The sequence below is a fragment of the Labeo rohita genome, chromosome 3 (assembly GCF_022985175.1).
Source record: "Labeo rohita strain BAU-BD-2019 chromosome 3, IGBB_LRoh.1.0, whole genome shotgun sequence".
In the NCBI taxonomy this organism is placed as follows: domain Eukaryota; kingdom Metazoa; phylum Chordata; class Actinopteri; order Cypriniformes; family Cyprinidae; genus Labeo; species Labeo rohita.
The window spans coordinates 14,469,829-14,496,363 of record NC_066871.1 but is presented as its reverse complement, the minus strand read 5'-3'; the positions used below and the strand labels follow the sequence as shown (position 1 = coordinate 14,496,363).

The 26,535-nt window shown below is 36.0% G+C and overlaps 1 protein-coding gene across 13 annotated transcripts in view; it reads right to left on the bottom strand.

Moving 5' to 3' along the window:
* The window catches only part of caskin1 (CASK interacting protein 1), a 107,076-nt gene that overhangs the window by 24,903 nt on the left and 55,638 nt on the right, over positions 1 to 26,535 (bottom strand). For all 13 annotated transcript variants that reach the window (XM_051106852.1, XM_051106856.1, XM_051106855.1 and 10 more), the window contains exons 2-6: positions 17,254 to 17,305; positions 4,345 to 4,442; positions 4,030 to 4,175; positions 2,496 to 2,591; positions 2,258 to 2,388 (exon numbers count right to left, since the gene is read on the bottom strand). In XM_051106852.1, coding sequence (XP_050962809.1) covers positions 2,258 to 2,388; positions 2,496 to 2,591; positions 4,030 to 4,175; positions 4,345 to 4,442; positions 17,254 to 17,305 — 523 coding nt within the window. The remainder of the gene's footprint in view (positions 1 to 2,257; positions 2,389 to 2,495; positions 2,592 to 4,029; positions 4,176 to 4,344; positions 4,443 to 17,253; positions 17,306 to 26,535) is intronic.

Below are 26,535 nucleotides of genomic sequence, written 5' to 3'. Positions count from 1 at the left end.
CGAGAGCATGTCTGTTTGCAGAGTCTCACTTCATCAAGCACATGGATCCATTAACACTCAAACATACACACAGCGGGGCCCAGCATCACACCAAAAGCTCGTAAAGTCAACTTGCATTAGTATGATGTAGGCTTTTCCCTTCCCCCTATACATTTCCATCCCAGAGCTCCAGTCCAGTCCAATGTTTTGATTATGTTTATGAACATAAATATTTCAATGATGTCAAATGGTTGCACTCGGTGAGCTACTGGCGCTACCTGTTGCTATTTTTACCACAACAAAACTAAAATACTGATTCAATGCCAATTTGGTTGTAAATGTCAGTCGAAAGGCAACAAGAGAAGTGATGTAAGTCTTTCCTGTTTTCCTAGAGATAAGAAGAGGAGACAAGAATGGGAAGATTCCTGTGGACGAATAAAACTTCCTAAAGACCAGCGTCTTTGTTCTCTCCACTTCAGCCCTGATGTCTTTGAGGCTTTTAGTCGACCGGAGCTACTGAAAGAGCTTACAAATGGCAGAGACGAGAAACGCTAGATGCCATCCTGGCAGGATGCAAACATGCAGATGCTTGTCATGATACCGCAGCCACTAAAGGAGTTTCTCAGCAGGGATTTCAAGAAAGCCTATGCAACTTATAAGCTCTTTCAGTAGCTGTGGTCATCGCATCAGTATTTTATTTTCCGAGTTGTGGTAACAATAGCAACAGGTAGCATCAGTAGCTCATTGAGTGCAACCATTTCACATCATCGAAATAATGGCGCCCCCCATAGTGCAAAATATGTATAAAACGATGTGGATTTTTTAAAATAATGTAAATCTTTCATGGGTTTTCTACTGCATATTTCAGTAAGACACATCATTTGTGACCCTGGATCACAAAACCAGTCATAAGGGTAAATTTTCTGAAATTGAGATTTATATACATCTAAGAGCTTTCCACTGATGTACTGTTTACTAGGATAGGACAATATTTGGCTGAAATATAACTATTTGAAAATCTGGACTCTGAGGGTGCAAAAAAATCTAAATATTGAGAAAATCACCTTTAAAGTTGTCCAAATGAAGTTCTTAGCCATGCATATTACTAATCAAAAATTAAGCTTTTATATATTTACAGTAGGAAATTTACAAAATATCTTAGTGGAACATGATCTGTACTTAATCAATAAAAAAAAATGATAATTTTGACCCATACAATGTATTTTTGACTATTGCTAAAAACTTTTCCGTGCTACTTAAGAATGGTTTTGTGGTCCAGGGTCACATTTACATTATATTAAGCCATACAAGTCTTAATACCCGGGGTTCCCTCTAAAAATCAAATGAAGACTGATTATACAGTTTGATTATAACTGCATATGTAAAGACACTTAGTGAGGAGGTAAATATTTCAGTCACCTGCCTGGAATTAACACATAAACCAGACATGATTGTGTTAGCACTTCTCTCTTCAATGATAAATGATTCAAGTCTCCTCTCTTACAATTTCACTCAAACTTTCCTGTCCCACCCCAGAACTGCTACATGTTTTAGTCAATACACACAATCTCTAAATCTGCCACTACAATTGAAAGCATTCCCCTGCTGTTGATGCCACAGAGAGAATATGGATTGTTTCTTAGCCATGCTGCTGTGGACTGTGAAATAGTGGCTCATCAGGCTTAGATATAACAGGAAATATATTTCCTTTCGCACAAACGACAGGTTTACAGATGTGTTACGAGAGATTATACTTGTGATGTATCGTAGCCTGTAATATATGAGGTGCAAATCGCACCAGCAGCTCATGAAAAACATGCCCTGCTTCTTTTAAAGAATTTTACATTTTACATTTACATTTTTAGCATTATAAATTAACATTAATAATGTATTATTAACACACGTTCATTAATGAAAAACTGCATTAACAATAATACTACTAACAATAAACAACAAATTAATTAAAACTGTTACTGAAAAATGAACCTACATTCATAAATAATGTGAAAATGTTTTGCTTTTTGTTAATTCCTGACACCTAACGTAAGTGAAACCTTTTTGTAAAGTGTGCAATGTTGTTGTAAAGTTTTCTTATCCCAGCTTAAAAAAGTGACCTGATTTATTTTCAGTGTCTGGTAAACAGAAGTGTAATATCGACCCGGCACGGACAGTCTGAGATCTGGAAGAGCGCACTAGAGGTGCGACTTCTATTTTTAGAAAAGCATTCGAGCCATGCATCCTGTCTATCCATCTGAGTCTCTGGGCTCTGAGGGCTCACCTGATGATGTCGATGTGTCCGTTCTTGGCAGCGAGATGCAGCGGGCTGGTGCCGTTGGGATCAGTCGAGTCTCCGGGCTTGGGCTCCAGCAGAGCTGCACACATGTTACTGCTCAGTAGCAGCTGGACCACCTGCAGAGCAAACAGACGATCATACACACACACAAAAGCCTATTAGAGATAGGAAAAAGATGTAAAGGTAATTAGACAGTTTCAAAAAAAAGCAGCGTGTGACTCACCCCAACTCGGCCGAATTCACAAGCCAAGTCCAGTGGGGTTTTCCCAGCATTGTCCACTATGCAGGGGTTTGACTGGTGCTGCAGAAGCATCTCAGACTGTAAACAGGTAAACAGCTGTTAGTTCCATTCCTAAGATTTGGATATATAACTTATTGTTTACCAGCCAGTGTGACCCTGGACCACAAAACAAGTCATACGTAGCATGGTTATATTTGTAGCAATAATCGAAAATACAATGTATGGGTCAAAATTATTGATTTTTCTTTTATGCCAAAAATCATTAGGATATTAAGTAAAGATCATGCTCTATGAAGACGTTTTGTAAATTTCCTTTCGTAAATATATCAAAATGTAATTTTTTGCACTCTCAGATTCCATAAAAAAAGACATTTCATATTTTATATATATATATAATATATTTGATTATTTTTGAACTTAGTTTTTTTTACTTAATTTAACAGATATCATCTTATATTCTGCATTTTAATATAATATAATATAATATAATATAATGTAATATAATATATTAATATATACACATTGACATTTAATATTTTATATATATTTGTCTCACTTATTTTAGCCAGATCATCGTATTATTATCTAACTGTGCATTTTATGATATAATATAATATCAATATAATATCAATATCATCAGTAACATTTATATATATTTAATATATTTGATAACTTTTTAACTACAATAGTGGATATATTGGCTGATACTGAAAATATTATTTTCTATGCTCATGTACCTTTTTTATACATTTACATTATGTTTACTGTCATCTCTGCAAGAATTATTTAATATCAAAACATTTTTGTTACATATACAGTATTTATTTGTTTGTTTGTTTGTTTTTCTAATTTATTTAAACCAATATCATTGTATATTTCACATTTATATATAATGTAATATAATGTAATAATATAATATAATAATATATAAATACCCTCAGTTTACATTTAGATTACATTTACTGTCATCTTTGCAAAATTATTTAATCTAGAAACATTTTACTGTTACATTTATTTACTTTTTTATGTATTTATTTATTTTTCTTACTTACAACATAGCATACGTTTTTAATAACTGCTATTTTTAATAACATGAAAATAATTAGTGGCTTACTGCATCCGTACTATATACACATAATTACAGAGATGAATAATAGATCCACAAGTCTATCAGGACATTCTGTAAACAGTCCCACACTTCCCAGCTCTTTAGTGCCACACAAAACAATGACATATTATAACTAAACCATGTAACCAAAGTCTCTTAAGAGAGAGAATAATAGCCAGTGTATCTATTGAAACGGCCTCTTCACTAAGAGGTATAAATTCAGACTGAGAAGAGGAAAAGTGTCTGTCTTCTGCCTTTCATTAAATGCATGTGTGTGGGATGATCTAGCTTCAAAGCATTTACTTGTCAGGTTCTGGTTCCAAGTTGTCAATATCCATAACCGCATGTCAAATCTTTTATCATACACCGGTGCTCATATGGAGTCTTTGAAGAACAATGTGTACTCACTACGTCATAGTGTCCGTGCTGAGCAGCCAGGTGCAGGGGGATCTGACCCTCGTCAGACTGACCGTTCACTGAGGAACCCGACTTAAGCAGCAACTTCATGGGCTCCGACTTTCCCTGCCACGCTGCATAATGCAGAGGCCGCATCCCTGGAACATGAAACGAAACACTTTTATTGTAACTGCACTGCAAAATATTGAAAATACACATTAGAGTTAATCTTGTTTCAGTTTCTTTGGGCGTGATATCCAAAGCAATACTATACTTGTGTGCTAAAATAGCTGAAATACTTTTATCATTTTGGTGTTTTTCTGGTACCTTTCTGGTCCCTGATGTCCACTATGGCCTGAGACTCCAGTAGTAGCGATATAACCTCCACATTTCCATTGAGAGCTGCATGGTGCAGTGGTGAAAATCTGTGAAAAACACACACAAAGTGACATAAGTGGGATAAAGAATTTTAGCCATCATTCAGAACTGAATTAAGAATGCAGTTTTGCCAGGATGTAAAACTGTAATTTGAACTTGACTGTGATTAGGTAGAATAAAATGCAATGACTATTAAAAAAATCATAACACTCATACATCTTATTTTTTCCAGTATGAATCAGTGTGATGTTCTCTGTACATATTATATTATATATCCATAGATACACGAAAAATGACAATGGGTTCATTATAAATAACTTTTAATTGTTTATTTATTGATTTATAGTTAATAATAAATGTTACATTAGCAAAAAAACTTGTGTAAATTCAACGTGCCTATCCTAACTTCTGAACTCCAACCGTGGTATTCATAAAACTGCAATGCAACAAGTAATACATAGCTGCATCTGAAGTGCATCACATCTGACCATACTGCACTGTCTAAAATATGTTAAGTTGACCCTGTTATTACAAAGACTAACAGCACTTAGCAGATGTTAATGTCTCTTGCTCTTCTGATTTCTCCCGTGCCTCTCTTCATCTAGACCACATCAACTGCTTTACAAAGGACTTAGCAGACAATACTGTCAACCGCATACACTTGAACTACAAGAATATTCATTAACTTGCACAGCACAGAACTGAAAGTTTGAAGTTAACACTGGGAGCCTGTGTTTGAGCTACAGCCTCATTCATCAGTGTGCATGTGTCACTGTGTGTAGGTTTGCTCAGCTGTTTTTGATAATAGCAAAGTCTGACAGTGTGATTATATATAAGACAGCAGATTGTGTGTGTCTGTTTGTATATATAAGATTTAATCATTCCATCTTGAATGCTGCACCAAAAACAGCTGTGACTTTTCAAACACAAACTCGTACAGCTACAGTACATTCCAGTCTTCAGCATTTCAGTTTCTTGTTGAAAAACAGATGAAAAGATTTCAGACTATTTACACTATGCAGAAAACCACTGCCACTAAAGGAAAATTAATCAATATCAAAATCATGAATCATGAACATCTCAATAATCCCTACTAATAGTTTTATTTCTTTGCACAATAAAATTAAAGTTCATTTTCATTTATAACAGTAGTATGATTTTTTTTTTAGTATAAATCAGTATGAGGTTATCAAAGAAGTATGTGTGTGTGTGTGCGTGTGTGTATTAACTGTAATATACAATGTACTGTATGTATATAAAAAATACAGATACACACACACAAGCAGTATGTTTATTTTTTTCAGTATGAAAAAAATATTTAAACGTTTATTCTTGACATTTTTTTTTTGTGCAAAGATAAATAAGTTTATTTATTTTAGCTTAGTTTTTTACAAAGAACAAATATTTATTGTACACACTTAATACACATAAATATTTATAAATCTATATAATATATAAAACAAATAATCTAAACAACTGAGAGATATTTGTTTGGTTATTTTACATAGAAATGTGTCAGATACAATACTCTCAAATTCAAGTTTTTCAGCAGTTTCATTCAAACAACCCACATACATGCAATATAGCCTATAAAAAATGCTGGGTTATTTTTTTTTTTTAACCCAAATGCTGGGTTCAGCCCATTGGGTCATTTTAATGGGTTATTTTTAATATTTTTTCCCAAGTGCTGGGTTATTTTTTTAACCCAAATGCCGCGTTCAACTTGTTGAGTCATTTTATTGGGTTATTTTTAATATTGTTTTTACCCAGGTGCTGGGTAGTTTTTCTGTATCTAAGTTGCTGGGTCATTTTTAACGCTGGGATATTTTTTTCTACCCAGACGCTGGGCTGAGCCTGTCTCTGATAAAATAACCCAGCTGCTAAGTTACAGCAAAGACTATAGAATACCCTTAAAGGGAGTCTTCTACAGGAGAGGGCAGTTCTTAGCAAAATAAAGGTTTGCATACATTTTATTTCATTTATAAAGTCTTTACTGTGCTGTAAATTGTATTATTTTACGCAATGCAACAAGAAGGTGCAATGTCAGTCAGCTGCGTCAGCAGCGGTTGTTTCGCAGGATGGAAACGCCTTTTGCCTTGCATAAAATAAATGGATTTTATTTGTTATGGTACTGAGTTTAATTTTAAAATATATTCTCTAATATCAGTACTGTTTATTTGTGGGCAGGTTTTGGAGTGAAACGCAGGCCGTGGTCAGAAGTTTGCAGTCAACCCGGCGAACAGCAGCCCTACAGCGGCTCAGATTTTGGCGACACATCAGCGTGAGAATTAACAGTATTTCGATAAAAAGTGATTACAGAGAATGGTTGAATACACTAAGATTAAAATGCTACATTTAAATGTTAAATTTGTATGTCTAAAATGCTTGTTAAATGAGTTGAAATGTTTATTTTAAACTATGCTGTATTCACCCTAATAAATTCAGTTTGTCTTGAATTTTGTCCATGTGTTCTTGCTTAATAATAAATGTTCGTTTTGCTAGATAAGACCCTTCTTTCTCAGCTGGGATTGTTTACAACTGCATTTGGGATCGTTTGAAGCTGCATTTAAACTGCATTTTGGAAAGTCAAAATCGGGGCACAATATCAGTCCATTATATGGAGAAAAATGCTGAAATGTTTCCCTCAAAAAACATAATTTCTTTACGACTGAAGAAAGAAAGACATGAACATCGTGGATGACAAGGGGGTGAGTAAATTATTTGCAAACTGTTGTTCTGGAAGTGGACTTCTCCTTTAATGACTTCTGTATATATACTGTATGTTTATCTGTGTCATCATCTATCCTTTACATCCTTTAGTATTTTCCCACAATGCATTATTATATAGCATGAGTGCAGTAGGGCCCTGTGCTCATAACCCAGTAGTGCAGACAGTTCTTCAAAGTGGAGCAGACAAAAAGCCCTCATTGGATTTTCCGTCACAGCTCGCTCTCTGCGATTGGTGCATTAAAAAATATGCTGTAACCATGGCTACGGTTGTGAGGCTCTGGCTGCTGAACGTAAACCCTCGGAGTGCCACGGCTCAGAGCAGAATACTAAACTCACAGGAAGCCTGTCTGACCCATCTCTCCCTCTCTCACTGGCACTATCATGCAGGTTTGCACTGTGCCGCTGCAGCAGAGCATGCTGGGGGATGGGCCAGAAAACCCCACTCTCTCCACCAACCGTCCCCCGTTTCCCAGGCTCCACATCACAGGCCATACAATATTCATTGTTCTCTTCACTCTGAGGCACTTTCCTTATTAGTAGGCCAGTACAGTAAGTCCTGTCTCTTCATATATCCATGTATGTCTTTCTTTCTTGTGTGTCACTATAGGGCAAGACAGAGGTGAACACGGAAACACACACGCCGCCTGACCTACTTTTCTTAATGAGGGTACTAAAGCCCAAGGCGTTCCCTCAAGCGGAAGCACCGTCAGCACTCCTCCATTCACTGAGAAGCATGTCTGATGAGATATTGTTTACCATCATCATCATTATTATCATCATCACCATAATGATAGAGAGTAAATACATTTTAAAAAAGTGACTGGAGTAATGACTGCTAAAAATCAGTTCTGCCTTTACAGGAATAAATTACATTTTTAAATATAATAGAAAATCAGTTAATTTGAATTGTAATAATATTTCAAAATGTTCTATATTCTATTTTTTTAAAAATATCTTTTTTGCAGTTTGTAACATGGCTATCCTTCAATGTAAACAGTCTGCAAAGTTGTTAATCAAAAAAGTGCATGATAAATAAAGATATTGTTTCTCAAATGAAAGAGTCGGCTCAAAGCCACCTTAAAGCTACATGAAACCCTGGACTACTTTTTCTGAGTTTTTAGCAGAGGTGTTTGTGTTGCAAGATGACAATGTTAGAATCCATTAATTTTAATTGTTGGAGAAAACTGGTTAATTTTGAGCTTTTTGCGCTATTTTTATCTTCCAGGTTTAAAATCTACATTGTGTTGACATCACAGTTTGTGACGTGGCAATGGACACGTTGGTGTCTCATAATTATTCATGAGGCTGCGTGTTCTTATCCTATGAGAAGACGCTTCACCTAATTATTCACGACAGCATGTGTTAATTGCTATGACAGACGCTTCATACTGTGAGATTGTGTATATTAACGAGAAAAATAACAAGAAGAATAACAACGTGCCATAAATGGTAAAACTGTTTGCACTACAAACCAGTGTGTTCACAATTAAGATAATACATTAAAATGATATGGTAACATCAGTCAGCAAAATGAGCTGTTTTGTACAGCAAAAATGAGGTAGATATAAAATGACTAAACTTGTCTGCACCCTAATAGAAATGTCATAGTACACTAGCAAGAATTGGCAGCCATGTTAAATAAACAAAAACTACCTCTAATGTGTTATAACAGCTCTATGTAACCACAAGCTCTGGAGACTGTATATTGACCTCCACATTTCACTGTTAATTTGAAAGGTGTTTGTTCACATGGAATAAACTGCTACTCATCCATCAGCGATCTCACACACTTGGTTTCTGGCAGCCACATCAGTTGGATCATGGGTAATAATCCAGACACATCTATTGCTCTGTTGGCTCCTCTGCTTCTTATACATTTATCTCCAACAAAATGCCATCAAACAAGACGATTCTCTGTGTCAGTGCTGGCAATATCCGTTTCTGAAATATCTCAGCTCTGCTGTTTCTCAGTTGTTCTGAGATACGATTTTTTTTTTTTTTATGAAGGCAGGTTTCATATCGTTTCATTAAAGGGGGAGGCGGCGAAACGACAGGCTCTTCCTTGCTCATAAATCACATTCCCACTATTGCTCCTCTAGTGCTCCCATTTAAGGGAATGATCTCAGATTAGAAAGAACATTAAGCCTCTTATGAGAACACTTTAGATTTATCATCTCAAGACATTTGTTATCTCTATAACCAAAGATAGCAAGGGTGCTACATATGGATGTCATAACATGCTTATGATATACCTGCCAAAAAAAATTATTTTCTCAATTTAGATTGGCCAAAGTGGTGGGAAAATTGCTGTTGCTGTGTGTTGCTTGGCGACATTGAAAGCTTGATGCTTTGCCAACAAAGAATAGTTATAAAAGGTACCAGATATATTATTATTATATATTTTAAAATGTTATTTATTCCTGTGATGCAAAGCTGAATATTCAGCATCATTATTTAGCAGTCAGTGTCATATGATCCTTCAGAAATCATTCTAATATGCTGATTTGATTGTCAAGAAACATTTCTTATTATTATCAACGTTGAAAGCAATGCTGTTTAATACAACTGTTTTAAAATGTATTGGATTCTCTGATGAATTGAAAAAAAAAAAAAATTAACCAGCTTTATAGATATATAGTATATAGTGCATACCTAAAATTCAGTCAAATTATATACCAGAACTCTTGCTCATATAAAAGAATCTTTAAATTAATGCCATCACTTTTATGGTTTCAAAGCAAGTCACAGTGTGGCTTTCACTTAACTGCAATAGTTTTTTTTTTTATGTTATACTGTTATACTGATTGGCAGCCATAACAGCAACTCTTAGTATATTAAAAGTCTAAAGATGACGAATTGCATGGAAGAAACTGCAGAGTTGCAGTTCAAGAAATGAAAAGTCATAATTAGCTGATTGGGTTTAGACAGAACAATTAAGGCTTTATTAATGCTCACTGAGTGTGGTAATGAATTCAATAAAAAAGCAACATCATTAATCCTGCCATTGAGTCGTAGCTGCCCAAGCTGTGTGTTTTGAAGACATCAGCAGGTTTATAGATTGGGTCGTTTTTGATCCTCAAAATAAAGTCATTACATTGATTCTCAGCATTACTCACATTGAGCATTATCTGCTGAGCTAAAGCTGCATGTTTAATTAGAGAACCGCTGCTCATTTCATGTGGTAGCGACATAATAACAGCATAATGAACCTGTTTTCTTTTAAGTGAACAAAACATTCTCATTCACTTTCGTATACTGACTCTTATTGCATATTCACTGCAGTCTAGCACTTTTGAAGCCAATGAGACCTTGGCAGCTAAAACATATTGATGAAACATTATAACTTTATAGCTTGATAAAAGTCACGCTCAGCAGTTCAAGCAATGGAGAAAAAAAATGACAAATCCGTTCTTTTTAAATAAAAAAAAAACATTAAAACTCTCAGTAATAGATGACTTAGTGCTTTTTATATCTATTCACTTAAAATCACATTTTAAATCACATAAAACTGTGACATATAAAACATCTGTCATCCTCTACTAGCGTAAATATTAGATCTAAATAAACAGACACTGAACTAATCATTTTAGTGAACATACTCAAAACTCTCGAATCCTGGGATGAATCAAAATCCCCATCATCAAAACTGGAAATACTCTAAATCAGGGCTGGGCAACTTCGTTCCTGGAAGGCAACTGTTCGGCAGAGTTATTTGTCCTGAACAGTTAAACTGCCCACTGCTCTTCTGAAAAATTCTTCAGGTCCCACAATTTCTTTGGTTTTTCAGCATTTTTGTGTATTTGAACCCTTTCCAATAATGACTGTATGATTTTGAGATCCATCTTTTCACACTGAGGACAACTGAAGGACTCATATGCAACTATTACAGAAGGTTCGAACGCTCACTGATGCTCCAGAAGGAAACATGATGCATGAAGAGCCGGGGGGTGAAAACTTTTGAATTTTAAGATCAGGATAAATTTAACTTATTTTGTCTTCTGGGAAACATGTAAGTATCTTCTGTAGCCTTAGGGCAGTACTAAATGAAAAAATACAATATTTAGGCAAAATAAGAAAAATGTATTAACAATCAAGAGGATGTAAACTTTTGAACTGGGTCATTTTTTACATCTTTTATGTGAAATATTTTATTCAGGTCAGCACTAAATAATCAATAACATGCATTTTGTATGATCCTTATTTTGGTAAAATAATTAATTTTAATAATTGTTAATAATAATTGTTTTAGGATTTCAGTGTGGGGCTCAGCTTCTTAACTGAAAATAAACTGTTGTGGCTGAGAGAATTATTTATTGCTTCAAGAGCAAGGTTAGATTTTTTTAGGGAGCTGGCGGCTATATTAATCTTAGATTTTTATGTGCGCTGAAATGAAAGCCTCCACAAACAGGGCCTATCAACCCTACATTTATCAGGTCATGGGAGACAGACTTTGAATCCACCTGGAAGTAACGAACAAACAGGTCTGGTGCATCCACAGTCAATTTAAGCTGTCATGGTATGTGGTAGAGACAATCACACAGTGATGACATGCTACGATTATCCCGATGAGCGCAGCCTCACAGCAGATGGCAGTCATGTTGCAATGTTCCTCGAGCTCATTTCAGATAGAGCTTATCTCAGAATCCACTGAAAGCCTCCTATTTTGCTTTGGCTCTGCTGGACCTCAACTCTGACCGCAATGAGAGTGTGTGTTTGTGCTGCTGTCAATGCCAGTGACCTTCACACTGAGTGCCTGTGACACTGAGACACATTGCCTTCACAAATCTGTCTAAAAACATTGTCACAACAAGCCTTTAAATCAGAGCTTAGTGTGCGCCCCATCTAGAGCGTCTTTGTTTTTATTGTTCCCGCAGATGCCCACCGGAACAATCTACTAGAGAATCCTCCTATCAGCATCAAGCACCTGACATTCCTCATGCTGTGCTCCTGATATCTCAAATCAGGCAAATAACACCTCAAATCATTCTTTTTAAATGGAAGGATTTTTTAAAGGGATAGTTCACCTAAAAATTTAAATTCTGCCATTAGTTAATCACCCTCATGTCATTCCAAACCCATAAGACCTTCGTTCATCTTCAGAACACAAATTAAGATATTTTTGATTAAATATGTGACCTTTCTGACCCTGCATAGACAGCAATGCAACTGACACATTCAAGACCCAGAAAGGTAGTAAAAGCTTCAATAAAATAGTCCATGTGACAACAGTGGTTCAATCTTAATTTTATGAAGTTATGAGAATACTTTTTGTGCACAAAGAAAACAAAAATAATGACTTTATTCTACAATTTTTTCTCTTCCGTGTCAGTCTTCGATGCTTGTCTCGCAAGAGTACCACGATGCTTGCATCATGTCCTTACTACCTTTCTAGGCCTTTAACGTGGTAGTTGTGTTGCTGTCCATGCAGGGTCAGAAAGCTGTTTGATCTTAATTTGTGTTCTGAAAATGAACTTACGGGTCTTACGGGTTTGGAACGACATGAGTGTGAGTAATTAACAACAGAATTTCCATTTTTGGGTGAACTATCCCTTTAAGAGGGATAATTCCTTTAACTTTTGTTTCCTAGCAATGCCTGAGTGTTGGAACAAGTATGTTATACGACTCTGTGACACACGATAAAAGGTATCTTTTCCATGTTAAGCAGTGTTTTTGTCCTAACCAGCCGCGACAATGACACATGATGAGCGACAGCAGTTTCTATTTTAGAAACGGTTTCTATTTCTGCAGTATTGCAGCTTGAACAAGATACATACTATGACAATGATGATCGCAGGTACTGATTATGTGCATTATTCAATGTTATTCAAGTGTCTAATGTGAGTTTGAATATCATTTTGTGTGACTTTACAGCCATGCTGAAAGTAACGGTAGACAGTTTACCTCAGATCTTGACAATAAATGAAAGCAAACATAAACATTAAAACTGTGAACTCAATGCAAACCAACAAGCGCATTCCATAGCAAATATAATCAGTATGTAATGTTAAAACTGTTTAAAACTCATGAATTAGATTACAACTTATTCATTTCATTTTGTGCAGTGAGTTTTCAGAGAGTCTGCCTACATATGCTTCTGATTGGCTGTTATATTTGATTGATGTAGCCATGTCGCATAGCCGTGTCTAGTTAGGACATGGCGTAAAACTTTACTTTTATAATTTAAATTTAAGACATTGTAGCTGATCCATGTGCAGCTCTTCAGTGTAAACTTCATGGGGTCTCAATCATATGGGGTGTGAGATATTAAAGTGATCATCAGGAAGGGTGATGTTGATTTCTGACTGTCATTTCAAGGCTAGAAGGACCACCACCCATCCAACTGGCAGTTTAACCTCAGAAATGATGGATCATCCCACACTGCATTTTCTCACTGCTGCTGCTCTTATTCTTCACTCAGCAGACAACATAATTTCATCTCTGCTTAGAAAGCAATAGTCTACGGAGAAGGAATTAATGCATGAGTCATTTATCTTGCTGATATAAATTTGAGGTGGGCCTGAGGAAGGCTGCGCGTGTAAATACTGTACATGGCGTGTGTGAGGATTCGGGCTGTGCGGAGGTATCCGTCGGTTTAGAGTTACAGCTTTCATTTCCTTAAAACCCATGAAGCAGAGCTGTGATGATGAATGCCACCGTTGTTCGGGGACAGTGATCAATAGAAGAGATTTTTTTTAATAATTCTGCCAGTTTCACAGTTTGACAGACTACAGTAAAAAAGCAGCCTTTGATCTATGGATCTCTGAGCTCAAAGCAGGACAGGACCATAGTGTGAGTAGTGGGTGTGTTGTTGTGATTGGTTTAAGGGTAGTTTTGTTAGATGTTGTTTGTGTATTTGCGCCTGGCTGCATATGTGTGAGAGTGCGTCAGTAAGTGTTTGCCTGTCCGTCTGCGCATGTGAGAATCAGTGAGTGTTTATGGCAGTCCGCCCATCCACCGTGTGCACGAGTGTGCTTTTGTGTGAGGTACAAATTCTGTGAAATTCCGTCTTCGCCACAACGCCTTCGCTGGCTGGAGAAAAGGCTGTGCTCATCACAGTGACTGCAGAAGGAAAAAAAGGAACCTATTGGACCAGCCAAATGTTTTTTTAGTTGACACAAGATAATAGGGGTGTATGATATTTATTGACTATGATAACATCGTAATTGTTGTTTTAATGATGTGTACGTCACTCAAATTGCAAAAAACAAGCAAAAGCATGTCTTGAGACTCCAAAAGAATTCATTGTGTAATGAAGCATAGAATGCAGCTACAATTAAATGGTAATTCAAGTTATAAAAGCCAAAAATATGGTTGTATGGGTTTTTGTTTTATATATTTATAAGATATGATACAGTTGAGGTCAAAGGTTCACATACACCTTGCAGAATCTTACATACACCTTGCTCTTAAAGCAATAAATAATTCTCTCAGCCACAACAGTTCATTTTAGCAAAGAATCTAAGCCCCACTAAGACCGAAATCCTAAAACAATTATTATTAACAATTATTAAAAATTAAGTATTTTACCAAAATAAGAAGGATCATACAAAATGCATGTTATTTTTTTTAGCACTGACTTGAATAAGATATTTCACATACAATATATTTACATATAGTCCAGAAGAGTAAATAATAGTTGAATTTATAAAAATGACTTGGTTCAAAAGTTTACATACACTTGATTCTTAATACTGTTTTGTTACCTGAATGATCCAGTTTTTTTGTTCTGCCCACTGTTCTTCAGAAAAATCCTTCAGGTCCCACAAATTCTGTGGTTTTTCAGCATTTTTGTGTATTTGAACTCTTTCCAACAATGGCTGTATGATTTTGAGATCCATCTTTTCACATTGAGGACAACTGAGGGACTCATATGCAATTATTACAGAAGGTTCTAACGCTTACTGATGCTCCAGAAGGAAACATGATGCATGAAGAGCAGGGGGGTGAAAACTTTTTGAATTTGAAGATAAAGGTGAATTTAACTTATTTTGTCTTCTGGGAAACGTGTAACTATCTTCTGTAGGGCAGTAATTAATGAAAAAAGATATTTAGATAAAGATATTTAGGCAAAAATGTACACATCTTCATTCTGTTCAAAAGTTTCCACTCTATTATTTTCTCTAAAATGTAAATCTCTTTAATGTGAAATATCTTATTCAGGTCAGTACTAAATAAAAAATAACATGCATTTTGTATGATCCCTCTTACTTTGGTAAAATAATTAACATTTTGCAGATTCTGCAAGTTGTATGTAAACTTTGCAACACAATATGCAACACAATATGCTGAATGCCAGCATATGATATCAGATTTTATACAACAGTTCAACAAACAAGAACATTATCTGTTTTTTTATGTTTTGCAAACAAACATAGTTCCAAGTCGGAGCACAACATTTGTGCAAACACTACAGTGAACACTGCACTCTTGAAAGAATCTGTTTTTGAACGAATCATTTGAATCAGTGATTCAATGATTAATTCATAAAGACAGGCCTTTGCTTCGTTTCTAAATGAATCAGCCATTTTGAACATATCGTTTAAATGAATCACCCATTAAGACAGGGACTTGCTGCCACCTTGCTGCACAAAAACACACTCAGCCAAATTTTTATTATTGTTTTGGAAAAAAATCTCCCAAAATACTGTGATATCATTTTTTTGACATCCCTACTAGATAAAGATGGTCATTCAGGTCAATTGTAAACTCAGCAACAGCTCTGAACAACTGCCTGATTCTAAATCAAACCGCTAATGCACAACTGACTGATTCATTAAAAATAAATGATTCATGAGAATCCATTTTTCCCAAACTCGCACTCTATTCATTGTTTTGTATGACACTGTCACAGAGAAGCTGTTAACATCTTTGGTTTGACTAGTTTAGTACTGAATCCCAATTTTTTTTATTCCATTGTTTTTACTGAGCCCCATCAAGAGAAATAACTGACCATGCAGCACTAGAAACATTTACTGTATGCTTCAACCCAGGTGTCTTTCTGCTCTGTGCCAAACCACAAACCGCCATTTGCATTATATCTCAACACAGAATCTTCTTTTCAGCTGTGCTGCGCTCAAGAAAAACTACAGCAGAATGCATGATTAACAACCAATATCTACACCATTACAACATCCGGCGGAAAAATCGACAGGATATGTAGAACAAAAGCAGCCCAACAAATGGCTGATTCAACTCTCTATGACGCTAGCACAAATAACACACTGCCACAAATAACACAATGCTCTCTGCCTCGGAAACACACTGGATAGAACTGAATAAACATCAATGGCAGCTGAAAGAGTTATTGAATGTGACACGAGCAATTTGGATAAGAGCAAATATGTCATACTCATAATCTAGCTAGACTCTATTAGCAATCGACATACAATTATGCCATGCAATATACAGTCCCAAAAAGCATTTAGACAGTTAAGCCACATTTATATATTTAGAAACTACAGAATTATGGGCTCTCTATTGCCATCTGTGGTTTAAACATAAAATAGTAATAGGGTTTCATTTTTCAGTGTTTATTGACATTTTCTCCCAAATCTCATCAAACAACTCTGAATATCAAACATTATAGGCTTACTGTAAAGCAACAACCTGGGTTTGAATGCATTAGTATTTGGTTGATTTCTAACTAAAATTGTCATGCAAAAATGAATATTTCAAATGAAAAAAAACAAAAAAACAATACATGTACAGACGTAATATGTTTCATTAACATTAACAACCAAAAAGGGTTCAAATACATTTGCCTTAATTTCGAGCAGTATAGCTTTCCCTTTACAATTTAAAAATCTAATAAACATATTTTAATATTTTGCTTAAAAAGAGTGTCTGTGATACATTTTTTTACAAAAATGTATAACAATTAAGCATTGATTAGGTTTAAATTAAAGAGAAGTTATGGATCAGTACAGTTCTGTAATTGTATATGGACATGAGTTGGATTAAAAAATAAATAAATAAATAGAGTGACTGGGTAAAAGACTTGGATAAAAGTTTTTCTAAACCAACAAGCACACATGAGTTCTGGCAGATCTCGAGGATATTTGGCAGCAAGACAGGAACGATCATGTTTACAAAGAGGAGTCATATAAAGTCCTTATATGTCCCACTCACCCATCAGTGTCCTGGAAGTTGACGTTCACCTTCTTGGCAGAGCCCAGCAACTCTAAAGTAAGAAGAGAGAGAAAGAATGATGAGTACGATTAAAAAGTAACAATAGTGCACCGTAGGAGTAAGGACATTTCACAGCATGATACTAGGATTTTATATACAGTTTTTATAACAAAAAGTAACAACATTTACACAAGCAAGTGTTTGAGGCCAGTGCATTTGATTTAGGGCTTGAATTTCCCATCTGCATTGGAAAATTCTCTATTTTTGGACTGTAACTTTGAGTATGCACTAGAGCTGCAAGACCAGCAGTGAAAATCACACACTCTAACCCTAAAACTCTGCACTGCCTTCCAACTGTGATCATTTTTGGTGTATAATCAATGACTGACATGTTTACATTTACATAAACATTGCATAATCTTCATGGTTTGGCCATGCTAATTAGAAAGGAAGAACAACAAGATAATCATTCTTCTCAGCTATGTGGGCCAGAACTATTGTTCAGTACAGTCAGCTACCCATGCATCTTTGTCACACACAGAAAAGCAAATACTTTTACTGTCATTTGAGGTTATACACCATGACCGTTTTTAGTTTGCATTCATATGCAAGCTGTGTAGATGGCAAACTGTCCTGTTTCCCAGCAGACACGGGGGAAGAACGCTATGCCTGTCTCTAAGGGCCACTCACTCCATCACTTCCCCTAACAGCAGCACAGCCATAAAAGAGACTCTGTGGAGCACTGCATACTGGTGTTGCACTTTCTTCCACCCATAAATCACTCATGCTTCACTCACAGCGCCACCAGGGGACCAGGATGCAGGTTTTTTCAGTTCAGCAACCTCATTCCTTGGTGTGCAAAAACATAATCTATACAACTGAATCAGACACAAATCATTTGTTCACTATACTGATCACAAAGAGCTTATGATTAAGTCTTCACGACAAGAGCATTTAAAATTATTTATTTAAATGCAAATTAATTAATAAATACAAAGATAGATAGAATAGAGTGATAGATTAAAGTTTAAAACCAAAACGATTTAAACGCGGGAAGACAAAGTATTTGCACACGGTTTGTTTGCACCGCATACATCTGAAGCGCGAGCACAATGAACAACGGTCCCGGTGCGAATTTTTAGCCTGTGTCTGTTCTTGAACCATTCCACCGCAGGAAAGGTCATTCCGGGCCCGGGTTCTGATTTCTCTTTTACATTTACCACCCAATATGCACAAAATATGTCAATATATCATCATAAACGCAGCCATTTTTTGTCGAAAGTGAAAGTGAAAGTAAACAGCTAAGAAAGAAAACGCATGTGCCTGTCATTAATGTTAATCCAAGATCAAATCATTCACTGATCTTGACTGAATATCTTTCGTAACTTTAATGAGTTAATCTATATTTTATTTATGCAAAGAAAACTATGCAGTGTTTTTAAGATTTTGATTTAAATTTCTGTACCTGTAATTTGTTAAGTTGTATTTATTTATGCTTTTGCTAATTTATTTGCTTGTTCCTATTTTATTACTGTTTACTCGCCTTTAACAATTTAATGTTTGAAATTTATATTAGTTGTTTATTAGTTGTGGTATATTTTGTTAAAACCGTAGGCAAAAGTTCCTCTTAGGCCTAAGTGTTCTGTAGACTGCTGATTGCTCATGTTATTCAGCTGCAACAGAAAGCTTTTTAAAAGTACAAAATAAAAATGTTTGACCTAATTTTTTATTGACTTTTTTATGTTATTGGAATCGAAACTAGGAATCGTTAAGAATGGGAATCGATAAGCAGAATCAGAATCGATAAACTTAAAACGATACCCAACTCTATTAAAAACTAATCTTGCTATTGCATTCAGGATTAGTTGCAGAGGTTTGACAGAACTGGCTGGAGGACCTGTCAAGACAACATTGCAATAGTCCAGCCTGGACAGAACGAGAGCTTGAACAAGGACTTGTGTAGCATGTTCCGATAGAAAGGGCCTGATCTTCCTAATGTTGTATGAGGCAAATCCACAGGACTGGGCTGTTCCAACAATGTGGTCTGTGAAATTCAACTGATCAATCAATCACAACTCCAGCTTTCTGGCTGTCCTGAAAATTGTTATGGTTAATGCACTTAGCTGGATGGAGAAATTGTGATGAACTGTTGAGTTGGCTGAAACCACAAGCAGTTCTGTCTTGGCAAGGTTGAGGTGAAGGTGATGGTTCTTCACCCAGCCTGAAATGTATATTAGGCATGCTGAGGCTGCGTTTACACTAGTGTATTTTCATTTTAAAATGCATAACTTTTGCTACAGTTACGACCCTCGAAAACGGAGATTTTTGAAAACACTGTAGACCCTGTTTTAGTTTGAAAACTCCAGGGTTGCGTTTCAATGTAAATGGAACAAAACAGAGACTTTCGAAAACGATGGCATGGCTGCCCACATTCGCTCTGCATATTCTTGACGACCGTGTAAACAATAACAGCATGCTCATTGTTGTACCCATAGATATGTATAAGTAGACTCCCCATTTGACGGCTTCAAGCACATAGACATGTCTGCCATCTAAATAATAGGGAATCTACCTATACATATCTATGGTTGTACCTGCATGAATGGTCATGTGACATACGTTTTCAGTTGTTGTGTAGACAGAGATCATTTCTGAAATGCAGTGAAAATGGCAGTGTAGACAAGGATCATTTTCATTTTAAAATGCAGTTTGAAAACGAAAATGCACTAGTGTAAACAGGGTCTGAGAATCGAGCAGCTATTGTCAGATTATCAGGATGGAATGAAAGGTAGGGTTGAATGTCATCAGCATAGCAGAGATATGAAAAGCCATGTTTCTGAATGAGAGAACCTAGTGATGCCATGTAGACAGAGAAGAGAAGTGGTCCGAGAACTGAGCCCTGAGGCACCCCAGTAGCTAGATGTTGCGACTTGGACACCTCAACCCTCCAAAATATCTTGAAGGTATCTGTTGCATTTTTATGCTCCCACTAGAAGTCTAAGATCCAGTGATCAATATCTCCTTTTAGTCCCTCAGTCCAGACTTAAACGTAGAGAGGATCAAGCTTTTTCTGTGGTTGGGCCTCGGCTATGGAACAATCTGCCGCTAGAGATTTGAGTTGCACCATCCATTTTCAAGTTCCTTTTAAAAACTTGTTTGATCTAGCCTTTTAATACACCTTTCTCATGACACTGTAGTATGACTTTGATTATTACTCTGTTTTCAGAATGCTTATCTATCATTCCTTTGGTTTTATGTGAGATCATAGGATTAGATTTTTTTTTATGTACAGCACTTTGGTGAGCCTTGTGGCTGTTTTTAAATGTGGTTTATAAATAAATAAACTTGAACTTGAACGTGAAGGGCCTATCTGAGAAGTAAGACTCAAACCACTGGAGTGCGGTTCCTGATACGCCCTTTGCTAAAAGGGTTGACAAGAGGATCTGGTGGTTAATGTGCCAAAAGCAGTGGACAGATCCTGCAAGACTGCAAATGTAAAAACGTAAAATGTAAAAACAGGGAAAATTCATGCAATTAAATACCACATTTTGGCAAAAAGAACACTTTTTGGCAAAAGCACTCCAATCACAACTTACACAGAGAAGTACCAGAAAGCACTATTGTTCCAAATTATCACATCTCATCACAGCGACAATGGTTCAACCAATGGCATGTGTTAGAGGCTGGATCTGTTTGATCAACCAATAGTAGACAGGAGGAATGTTCAGGAAACCTTTTCGGAAACAGTCATGATTTTTGCTATTACGTTTGATGAACCATGAAGACTAGAAATTACACGCTTCAGCTTTAAGTACCTCGCTGGCCTGTTTTCATGCTTCCGTTTATCCAAACATCATAGAGCCTCTGGCTTTGGCATGTTTAAGATTTCACCAATTTAAATGGTCTGTAGGTGATAAAACCTTTAACACCTGGTAAACAGGCTTCTATTGGGTCTATAATATAAGCGGTGGAATTTGGAAGCGAATCAGAATATGCCATATGAGGTCCGTATTCCATCTGGAGCGGAGCTGCTCGAAGCAATCTGCATCAGTCAGCCTGAATACAGGGCTGTTTTCAGCAGCTGCTGCTCAATGTGACAGAGAACATCTGTGTGTGTCTTTTTCTGCTGTCTTTAACTCTTTCACCTCTCAGGCCTGGCCTGACGTTTCCAAACAGAGCAAGGTGAGAACTGATATTAAATAAAACACAGGGATGGAGTAAGTCCCCAGTAAAAGACTGTCTAGGTTTATGGGGAAACAAGCGAGTGCTTCTATTTTAAGACACAGAGGTTACAGAGGAGAACTTCTATCTATAGTCTTCAAAGGTTTATCAACCTTTTGGCCTCTGAAATCAGACCTTCTGATGAAAGGTACTGTACGTTAGAACTGACCCCAATAACGTCAATGTGAAAAGTGCAAACATATGGATTTTACTTAGAATAGAGACTCTATTTTCACATCTTTTATCAATTATTCAGTTGTTTACATCAATAGGATGACCTATTATTGAAGTCTATTTTATTTTTAAAATGTGGGAAATAGTGATTTACTTTGCCTTGTGTGAATAAACATACAGTATAATCCAAATACAGTTGAGGTTAAAAGTTTACATACACCTTGCAGAGCTGAATTTATAAAAATGACCCTGTTCAAAAGTTTACATATATTTGATTCTTAATACTCTTTTGTTACCTGAATGATCCACAGCTGTGTGAGTCCATTGTTTGTCCTAAGCAGTATTTGAACCCTTTCCACCAATGATTGTATGATTTTGAGACTCATAAGCAACTATTACAGAAGGTTCAAATACTCACTGATGATTTAGAAGGAAAAACAATGCATTAAAAGCTGGGGGTGAAAACTTTTGAACAGAATGAAGATGTGTACATTTTTCTTATTTTGCCTAAATATCTTATTTTTTTCATTTAGTACTGGCCTTCAGAAGCTACAGAAGATGTTTCCCAAAAGACAAAATAAGTTCAGTTTACCCTGAGTTTCAAATTCAAAAAGTTTTCACCCCCGGCTCTTAATGCATCTGTTTCTTTCTGGAGCATCAGTGAGCGTTTGAACCTTCTGTAATAGTTGCATATGAGTCCCTCAGTTGTCCTCAATGGGAAAAGATGGATCTCATATTCATACAAAAATTTTTATTCTGGAAATGAACTAATCCTTTAACAAAGAAGTGAAAATCAAACAAACTAATATAAATTTCTCAGCTGTACAAGCAATACAATAAACATCAATCTTAGCTTCAGTGCACATATCTAAACTCTAGAGATCTGAACTCTGCCCAACTTCTCTCAGTACTGTTTTGTAGATGCGTACTTCAGATCTTTTTATAGTGCCCACAGTTAACCCGCTGGATAGTAAAGAAAAATATGGGTCAGTAAAATCTGGTCTTCAAGACAAAAAACAAAAATTACATCATGCTGACACGCCCAGAGCACAGACAGAACGGGGTTGCTTTGTTGCACGAAAATATTTAGAGGTACAAATATGAGCCTGGAGATGTTCGCTCTGGTTGCTTTGTGTTAAAAGAGGAGGAGTTTTGCCTCTTTGTAAAAATTAATGAGCCCACAAATAGGGCCTGTATAAAAAAATTTACTATTACAGTCTACTAGACGTAAACAACAGCTGTCAAGTCTGCATACATTCCCCTGCAAATAACAACTGTGCTCTCACACCTGAAATGTCCTGAACTGAATGAAGTTTCCAACACAAGCACACCGAAGACAGATTGACTCCCTTTAGACTCCATCTAACACACCTGAGACGTCTCGTCTTAGAGGAATATGACATGTTCCCCATTGTTGCTTTGTGTTAAAAATTGGGGTGGACAAAAGAAACTGATGTTCTAATGGAAAAATCAAAGAGCTGACTGCAGGACTAGACACAGCAGCAAGGGGAGAAACAGCGAATGCTGCCCAGCCACGATTGATTCTGCATATCCGCTGTTCCCAGACAGAAGAATGTTATGAGATGTAGTGGAAAAGGTTCTCTGTGACTCATCTCTCTCTCTGTCTGCAGACCGTCCAAAGTGGGACAAGTGTAGAATCCTTGGTGTTACACAAAAAAAGACAGGGTGAGGGATCACTGAAAGGCTCAGGACATCATCTGTTGTTCAGAGGCTTTGTAGAGACATGCAGTTGGGAGAAATTGGAGTGGCAATGGGTCAGAGGCATTGAGAGGTCTGGATGCCAGATGAAGCACAGCAAGGAAATGTGTTACAACAAGAATGCATCTTATAGATATGCAGCTGTGCTCTCTTCAATCTGCAATAGATGGTGAAAAAGACAGAAAAAACATTTTTAAATCGCTTCATGCTTCAAAGAAGCATTGTTGCCAGAAGTCTACTCAGCGTCTCCATAGTACTGGATCATAGGGATTTATAGTTCACTTTTCCAGTTGTTTTTCCCCTACAAAAAGGTGCTATTTTGAGTGATGGTATTACATTAATACCGTAGTACAAAGAAAAAACAGGGGTTTTCGAACAGGAGGTCAACAGAAAATTTGAGAGAGAGTGAACGCTCTCAGACTCACCAAAAGTCAACAAACTTTTCTTATTATTTAAATTATATTTTTTAAATGTTTAACATGCTAAATTATCTTCTGACAGCCCTAGATTTTAACAATTTCATATTTTTAAATTTCTTTAAAGGATTATACATACAGCTTTCTAACAGTGGGTAGAAAAGTGTTACTAACGGCATTACTTTTTACTGTAACGAGTAATCAAACAAATTACTGTTTCCCCCGTTACCACGCCATTACCGCTACTGTGTTACTATAATTGAGCTCACTGAAGTGGTTTTCATCCAAGTAGGCTCTCTATCAGGAATAGGACCAGCAAAGCTGCGTATCGTATTGCATTACATTCTCCTTCTGAGGAAAATTCTGGCTTATTCCTCTCAGCACGTCTTCTTCCATAAAAGAACTAGCCGAGATGAACTTGATGAATGTTTACGTTTGTTTACGGAGGTGATGTGGACATTTATCTACATCCGCACGTCTCATGTGGATGTTTAAAACATATGTAAATTTTAAAAGCGCAGCCGCTTGTGGGCGTGATTACATTAGAGATAAGGAAACAACTGGAGTTCACGTTGGTATCATATGGATTACTTTATCAAAAAATTTGTTTTCGATGTGACTTACTTCATTTAAAAGTAGACATTTCAAGTGTTCTATACATATATTTCTCATGTCTGTGCAGGTATTCGCTGAGATTCAGGTTGTTTTATTTATGTGTCTGTGAAGAGAGGTAATGACCGAGATGGCAGAGAGCGCACTCTATATATTTTCTTTATTTTACAAAAGCACATTGTTTTGTTGTTATTATGACTATACACGAATAAAAGTAGACCCTTTGCAGTTTCAAACAATACCTTATTCATATCTGTACGATCGGAAACAAGGAGTATTTTTAGTTCTTTTCACAGTCATTAAGAAAAAACGAGACAGACCACACAGTGCGGTCTTCGACCCCAGAGGGTTTAACAGTGTTGCCGCGTTTTTCATTTCCGCAGGTTAAAGCGACCCCAATAACGTGATATTTAGCCCTCGAAAGGTGTCTCTCACATTGTCCCACAGCAACATTAAAATTAAAAAAAGTAACACAATAGTTACTTTCCCTGGTAATTAGTTACTTATATAATGATGTAATTCAGTTACTAACTCAGTTACTATTTGTGAGAGAAGTAACTAGTAACTATAACTAATTACTTTTTTAAGGTAACATATGCATATGCCCAACACTAAACTTAACACAAAATAAATAATTCTGTCATTAAAAATTCTGTCATTAATTACTCACACTCATGTTGTTCCAACCCCGTAAGACCTTAATTTTTGTTTTCTTTGTGCACAAAAAGTATTCTTGTAGCTACATAACATTACGGTTGAACCACTGAAGTCACATGGACTATTTTAATGATGACCTTAATACCTTTCTTGGCCTTGAGCATGTCAGTTGTGTTGCTGTCCATGCAGGGTCAGAAAGTTTTCAGATTTCATCAAAAATGTCTTAATTTGTGTTCTGAAGATGAGCAAAGGTCTTACAGCTTTGAAAATTACACAAGGATGAGTAATTAATGACAGAATTTTAATTTTTGGGTGAACTACCCTTTAATGTTTTAAAACCAAGGCTTTATTTATTTGATAAAGCATCAAGCAAAATAGTAATTACAAATTAAAATAACTGTTTTCTAAATATATTTGAATTTTATTAATTTGTGTGATAGCAAAGCTCAAGAAACATTTATTTTTATTATCAATGTTGAAAACAGCTGTATTGGCATGCGACTATGAAATGTATTTCAGTATTATTTGATGAATAGAAAGTTCAGAACTTCAGAAATTATATTTATTTATTTATTTTCAACATTTTATGTTTATTTACTGGCACTTTTGGTCAACTGAATGCATCCTTGCTGAATGGTATTAAAAAAAAAAAAAAAAAAGTTTTTTAAAAAATACTAACCCCAAACTTTTGAATGGTACTGTACAAGCAACAAGGGGATTCTAAGGGTCTTTGGCATCAAATAGTATCCCAAAATACAATGATATTACCACTGTATCATGCCTAAACAACAATTGGTACTTTATGTTTAACAATCAGACTCCATCAGCAGCAATGGCTACACCTCCGAAACAGAGTGATGCTCTGTCCCACCACAGTTAAACAGACTGTGACATTAGCACAATATGTGCAGGGGGGCTAATTTAATTTTAAACTGTACCAATAGGATTAACTAAGGCTTAAATTTGACAGACCATGTTTACAAACAAAACAACAGTACACACGACCCATACACCATGACAGAGTGTGTGTACGGTAGCCAAGGGCATGAGGAAACTGTGACACATCTGGAATAACTTTAGCAGTCATCCACAACAAAGTGACTCACAGCTGGGCCTCATTAATACATGTTGTGTATGTACAAAAAATGGATTTCAAAGACTGCAAATGTCACAATTCAGGATTTATAATAATATTATCTGGACTGATGGATGAACTGCATGAAAAATAATCTGGTGCTAAAATAAATGAAAGAGTGAGGTATTATTTACAATATTTTGGACAGTTTTAGGGTAATGCAGTAAATTAGGTTACCGAAAAACCTAGTAAATTAGGTTAAAAAAAGGAACGGCCAAAAATATAAGCGTGTGTTTAAAGTGCTCCTATTATAATATTTTTAAGGTTCCTAACATTGTTTTGGGAGTCTCCTACAATAGGTCTACATGTATCCAAGGTCAAAATATGCATTTAATATCACCTCATTGT